We start from the raw sequence: 6,910 nt of genomic DNA on the forward strand, positions 1-6,910 counted from the left end.
TCTCCCTCTTTCTGCAGGCATGGGCAAGAAGGATGACCCCAAGCTGATGCAGGAGTGGTTCAGGCTGGTGCAAGAGAAGAATGCCATGGTGCGCTATGAGTCGGAGCTGATGATCTTGTGAGTGGACCCAGCTGTGAGCTCAGTGCCTATCATGGCAGGAGCACAGCTCCTTCCTAATTTAGGGGGTAAGGAGATATGGTCCCCAAGTCACTGTTGCTTGTCTCCTTCCCCTTGCCTACCTTCCCAGCGCCCGGGAGCTGGAACTGGAAGACCGGCAGAGCCGACTGCAGCAGGAACTGCGGGAGCGAATGGCAATGGAAGGTAAGAGGGGAACAAGGCTGAGCTGTACATGGGTTGGCTGGGTGTGGCCTCCTGGCCCTACAGACCTGTCTTTTGCTACTGCCCAGATCACCTTAAGACCGAGGAGGAGTTGTCAGAGGAGAAGAAGATCCTGAACGAGATGCTGGAGGTGGTGGAGCAGAGAGACGCCCTTGTGGCGTTGCTAGAGGAGCAGCGGCTCCGGGAGAAAGAGGAAGACAAGGACCTGGAGGCTGTCATGCTGTCAAAGGGCTTCAGCCTAAACTGGTCCTGAGCTCCCACCCACGCTCTGCTAGCTGGTCTCTGGAATCTGCCTGACCCAGCTGGGCTCTTCCACACCACCTAGATCCAAGATCTGAGAAGGTCTGGCAGCTCCTGGGAGTTTGCACTCAAATGTCCATGTGCCTCTTAAAAAGCAGATCAAGTATCTGTGCTGTGGGGAATCCCAAGTGAAGATGAGTATCTGAGGCGGCTCTGCCTCCTTGAATAGACTCACTCTGAATTCCTGATCCAGGGAGTGAAGGCCATGGAGTGCAGAGGTTTGATGTGGGGAAAAGAAAGTTCCCCAGGGATGCGCAGTAACCGGCGCCCCTCCTTGTGCAGGCACATGTGATGAGAGAAGGAAGCTGCTCCCCCTCTGTCAAAACCACAGCCACCAGAGTGCACCCCACAGAGAGGAAGGGGCAACTATCTTCTTCATGCTCCCTAAAGCACCACCAAAGAAACAAAGGAGACTCCCAGGAAAACCACATGTGAACTAAGAGTGGGAGAGTCCGTGGCCAGTCAGGGTGATGCCTATCCTGCATCACCTGGAAGCTGAGGGGGCCCCATTTCCTGAGTTCATTATGTAAGTAAGGAGGATCCAGGAGGAGTCTGCTCCCCAGTCCCACACCACACACTGGACTCCACATGGCCAAATGCCCCAGGCCTCTCTGATTGTGGCCTGAGGGTTGTGTATTGCTGCATTTTGCTTTTAATTCACAACCATTTTAACACTGGAAAATACTGACTTTGGGAGATGGGTGAGGCTCTACATTTCAAGCCCCCAGTCACTGTTCAGTACTTCAATTGGGGCAGGAGTGATCCTCCTTGGTGTTTTTCCTGCGTTTGCACATTGAAATGAAGCTGACAATCTAGCAAGACACTCAGCCACTTCAGACTCTTTTTTTCAATTAACTTATTTTTTAATACTTGAAAAAAATTTCATTTTTATATCTTTACTAAAGACACTGATCACCTGGCACCTGGTGTGGAAGTGACAGAGGTAACCATGCCAGCCTGCCTGAACGCTTGCTACATCCATCTATTTATTAGCTCACCTTTATAGAGTTACTGACCCCACTGACATCAGAAAGCAGTGAGTCCCTCATGTGGGCCCCCCACTCACAGCTCTTCTGTCCCCTCCTATACTTTGTATCAGGATCCTCCTCCTCCACCTGGTACCCTGTTCTCACTCTGGCGCCAAACTTTATGTCTACACCACCTACTTGTCAAGGAGACATGTCAGCACTGTTTGAAGCCAGACCAGCAGGCACAGATGCCACTTGTCTTTCCCTGTGGGAATATTGGCTCTGCAGAACCCTTTTTTTTTTTTTTTTTCAGTTTTGGTACCAGAGTTTTTTAACCTCTCATAACACATTTATTATGGAAAATTGGGGATAGGCCCTCTTCCAGGCTGGCTGAGACAGTGCCTGGTGGGACCTTGTAATCCATCTGATTAGGATTCCCTCAGCCCAGCCTCAAATCCAACTGGATAGACATGCACAGGTGGGGTCTTAGGTAGTGGGGTTTAGATTGGTCTCTTCAAACTAGTAACAGCTCCAGCCCAGACCTCCACAGTTCCTGGATCTTCAGGGGAGTGGGGAGGTGGGGGCAAGGGATGATAAGCACCATGTAACTAGCTCCTTGAGCCAAACTGCTTATTTCTTTCAGCTCAGCCACTGTCTGAGGAAACCTGGTGGGTCACCACTTGTCCATCCACAGAATTAGCTCATGGTGAGCCCAAGGAGGAGTCCCACCAGTGCCAGGCCAGTCTGGGAGGGTGTTCTAGCCAACTCCTGTGCAGAGGGGCCAATGTAGAGAGAACAGAAGCATGGCAACTCTTCAAGGCCACCTGAGGGCAGGACAGATTGGGCATCCGTGCTGACCTTGGAACTTCCATGGGAAATCACACTGTGCCTCAATTTGAACGTTCGTTCTCACTACAAAGGAGCAAAGAACCTGTCTTCTTCACTTTGTCCCAAAGCTGCCATCTCCCTTCTGTGGAAATCCAGGAGTATGCTGCTGGCAGCCACCACAGCTCTGACTTCTTCACTTCTTGTTTTCAGATGCGTCAGGCAGAGTCTCTGTTTTTATTCTCTTTTCTTAAAAGGGGGAGAGAAGGGTGTTCCAGAGTCCATCTTTAAACCCCAACTTCCAATAAAATTGGACTTGGGTCAGGACCTTTATCGCCTTTGTGGCCTTTTCCCTAACCCTCCACCTCTCAAAGGCCACCATACCTGACCATGCCCCAGGAGAGCTGCCTCCTTCCATTGTAGCTCCTGCTAACTCCAGGACAAGGACTCAGTTTAGGAAGTGGCTAGAAGGGATGTGGCCATAGTGATCCTCTCTAAGTGGCTTAATGTAGCAGGGGCATGAGATGTTACTGCCTGCCTCTTGCTGCCAGCCAATACTGAATCCTTCCAAAGTGCACACTGCTTCCTTCAGTTACTAGAAAGGGGCTGAAGACTTTGCAGAGAAGCCTGTGAAATGTTCCCCTGCATTGCACTCCCAATAGTACTTTTTTCAAAGCTTCCATTTTATAACCCACTAGTTTGCAGTTTATTTAGTACCTGGTGACATGCTGCATGAAATGTTTTCCAACTCTGGAAATGCATGCAGCTCCAGGCAGGTTTTTCTTCTCAAGAGTTACGTCCCCTTGAAGGCAGGGGGAACAGGAAATATATTTATCTGAAACGCCTGAGGTTGGGTGTGCCCCAAACACCAGGCCACACAGTGGGCTCCGAGCTCAGCATTACCTAGGACAGCAGCAGGCACCACCATCCCGAGTCAGTCACTGTTGGGGGATGTGGGGGCTGGCCAACAGGAATGGGAGGTTCTAACACTGCTCAGATGGTATTTCAGCCTTAGCCCTCAGGAGCTATTCTCCAGCTTCTTTTAACCAGCAAAGATAGACTATTCTTTATCCCTTCCAAGAGAAGACATTTTCAGTCAGGCACAAAGTGGAAAGAATTTAAAGAAAAAAAATTCTAAAGTGGTAACAACTGAGCTACAAAGGGGAATGGGCCATTTTATGCACAATAAAAGTTTTAAAAGGGATACACAGTGTGTTTCTTAAGTCGTAGTACTGGACTTGGCAGTGCACCAGGATGCATGTCCAGGTCTACCACCTGTCTTTTGCAGGTAGGTGGTATTCATGCAAGTCATTTTATGTCTAATGTATGTGTGAATGTGTGCAAGGTTGTTAAAGACAACTTTTTTTGCTTGTGTGTGTGTGTGTGTGTGTGTGTGTGTGTGTGTGCTTTTTTATTATACTGGCTCAGCCATCAACTGTTACCACTTGAGAAAATGTCTGAAGCAACCCAATGTGGTAAGAAGCTGTTCTTTAAAACCAAACCCCAGTATTTTCTCTTGAAAAGAAGCTTGTTCTGGAAATTATCCAAGTCAGAGTGAACCTGGGTCCTGGCAGCCTTCCTTGCCAGTGCTGCTTCCAGGCTTGCTGGGCACTGGCCTTTGACACAGCTGACCTGAGAGCCAGTGCTGTGGGGTATCAGCTTCCAGGCCTCATCATTCAGATGTGTGAATGTCCCCGAGCTCCATGCACAGGGTCTTGGAGAGAGCTGACACCACCCTTCTTTAGAATGGAAAAATCCCCGAGAAATGGAAGAAAATAACCTGACTGACTCTCCTCTCTTTGCTATAAGAAGCCTCCTGGGTTGCTTTTCCAGCACTCTCCCCTTCCCTTTGTGCTGACTCATCAGCAATACAGAGCTAATCCCGAAGGCATGATGCTTCCCTTGGGAACAGTAACAAGGGAGAAAAAATGGCAATAAATGGGTGGAAGTGAGTCTTGCCCAGCCTGGAGGTCAGCCTTAGAGGCTGGGTCCACAACCTTCTGGCTGTAGTGCCAGCTATTCCAGGAGGAAGAAAAGGGCCTAACTGACACAGGTAGAAACAAGAGAGCCAGCATGAGTGAATGTACTGTGGCCCTAGATTACTAAAAAGAAAGATGGATCGAGGTGCATTCCTGTTGGGAAAGAAGAGGAGTTTGGAAGTCAATCACCTGTGCTGGTCCCAAACACCTTTTGTCCCTCAGAGCGGCTCACTTTGATTGGAGCTGGGAGCAGGCAGGAGCTAGCAGCAGTTCACAGCAACCCCTGGTGGCAGGAAATGGTGATTGTGGTTTTAGACAGGCAACCAGAAAGGAAGGCTGCTAGAGTACCGGGGAATATCCCATTAGAAGCACTGCTCCTTTCTGTCCAAGAAACCACCGTGTCTGATGGCTTCTAAATCCCTTCTGATCCTTGAATCCTCATAGTCCCTTCTTAGAAATCAGAGTGGAAAATGGTAAATGGAGAGAATGTGCTACTTTATTTCACTTTATGAGCTGGCCAGACTGGCTCACTTAAGGAGACCCCTCCTTTCTGTTAACTGCTCAGAAGATCAGCCATGTTCAGTGAGGAAGGTAAGAAACCATCCTCTTAGGTGGGTTATGTCCCACCAAAAACACACCTAACCAAGAAGCCTGGTAGACCAAGTGCCTGGGGTCACAGGCCCTCTGGTGACACTCCCAGATAGCCTGTTGCTGAATTTTACTAGGTAGCATTTTGTGACAGCCTCACTCCTTGTGTCCCTTGCCCTAAGATCTTGATGCAGCTGGGGCTTAAACGAGAAAGTTAGAGTCCCAGCTTCTGTGGGTAGGCCATGTGTGCTGACTGCCTCTAACTGAGAAGCCACCTGTTACCAAGACAGACAAGGAAGGGGAGACAGAGTCCTGTGATGCATACATATGCACACATACACTCCTTTTCACACCCAGCATGGTCTTTCTGAACCAGAGTGTGCTTCTAGTTCTAAAGTAGGCTGGATTGCAGCCTTTGGTCCCAAGTGGGGCAACTGTGGTGGTGGCTCAGGCCCCAGAGCTAGGCAAGATCCAAGTTGAGGAATTTCCTGCCACCTTCAACAGCCTGGGTCTGGAAGGCTACAGCTGTATTGACTGGTCTCCAGGGTAGGCAGATGGCCCAGGAGAAAAGGCCTACAGAGTGCCCAGGGTGGGAGTAGAACTGACTCACACCGAAATGAGGGCAAGGTTGCTGGTGTCTAGCCACACATGAGAGGGCAGTAGGGGTATGAGACATGAAACTTGTCCCTGCCTCTTCCCAACTTCAGACATAGCCTTAGGCACATAACTGGTCAATGCCTCTCTTCCTCTGTCTCACCTGGTAACCAGCCCATAGGATCAGGGGAGGGCAGTGCATTAAGGGTTTCTGATTCTTGAACCAGGCACAGACATCTTTCATGAAGGTAACTAACGTTCACCTGAGAAAGGGTAAGAAACCCGAGGACGGCTAAGGGGAAGGAGCTCTAGGGGCTGGCTGACGGCTGCCCAAAACCATCTCAGATCTGGTGAGCCAACAGAGTTAGGCATTTATTTTTAATTATTTTAAATGCTGTGCTGATCTCTTTCAGGAACTTAACTTACTAGAAACAGATCGCTATAAACAGGCAATATTCCCAGAAAGTTCAGATGGGCTGATGTTGGGTATGTGCCTGAGGCTGGGGAGTACTGGGTCTGCATGGGCACATGGTGCCTTCCTGGAAACATGAGCTCTCAGTCAAGAGATGCCTGTCTTTTCCCTGCTGCTTCATCTGCCGCCTAGAGAAGGAGCCCAGAGCCTCAACTCCTGAGGGCTGGTAGTCCCCAGTTTTTCTCCAAAGGTAGAAAGGCCTCAGCCCTGTTCCTGAAAGATGTGAAAGCAGCCCCAGGGGCCTGCCAAGTTCTGTGGGAAGATATTTAGAAGCATTGAAAAAGGACAAATTTTCTGGTAGAGGGGAATGCCCCTTTGTGCTGCCTTGGTAGTAGTTACATATAAGTAAAATAAGTTTGTGCCTGTGTATGTGAAAAGCACTGCCGATTCTTCAAAATATTGAGTCATTGGAGCAAAGCAAAAAGGGAAACAGATAGTACCTTTCTTCAGTTGTGTATGGTGGGGTGCACACCAGTTACACTCCAGCTGTTCCCACTCATGTGGCCAACAACCAAAATAAAGTCAGTATTATTTTTTTCTTCTGTGTGGAAGAGGATAATTTGTCCTCTCATTAAGCAAATCCACAACCTCAGCGGTGCTGGGATGTGCCCTTAACTTGAGGGCTGAAAGGGGCCTTCCCTCCTTGAGGCCCCAGCACCAGGACCACCTGCCCATCCAAGCCAGTGACAGGGCCACCCAGTTGGTCCCCAGCAGGGCATGTCCCTGGGGTAGGGAGTGAGAGCTGTGTTCCCTCTGCTCCTCCTCTCTCCCACCCACTACCTCCTTTGTTGGTTTGTTTGGGTTGGAAGAGGGCCACTGCTAGGTAATAAGATTCTCCTTCCTCT

The 6,910-nt window shown here is 49.5% G+C and overlaps 1 protein-coding gene across 1 annotated transcript in view; it reads left to right on the top strand.

Moving 5' to 3' along the window:
* Positions 1–3,636, top strand: part of MICAL3 (microtubule associated monooxygenase, calponin and LIM domain containing 3) — a 266,794-nt gene extending 263,158 nt beyond the window's left edge. The window contains 3 exon segments of the mRNA XM_006752758.2: positions 18–117; positions 248–321; positions 408–3,636. Coding sequence (XP_006752821.1) covers positions 18–117; positions 248–321; positions 408–592 — 359 coding nt within the window. The 3' untranslated portion in view covers positions 593–3,636.
* Positions 3,637–6,910: the final 3,274 nt, after the last annotated feature.

The sequence above is a fragment of the Myotis davidii genome, unplaced genomic scaffold, assembly GCF_000327345.1.
Source record: "Myotis davidii unplaced genomic scaffold, ASM32734v1 scaffold830, whole genome shotgun sequence".
NCBI lineage: Eukaryota > Metazoa > Chordata > Mammalia > Chiroptera > Vespertilionidae > Myotis > Myotis davidii.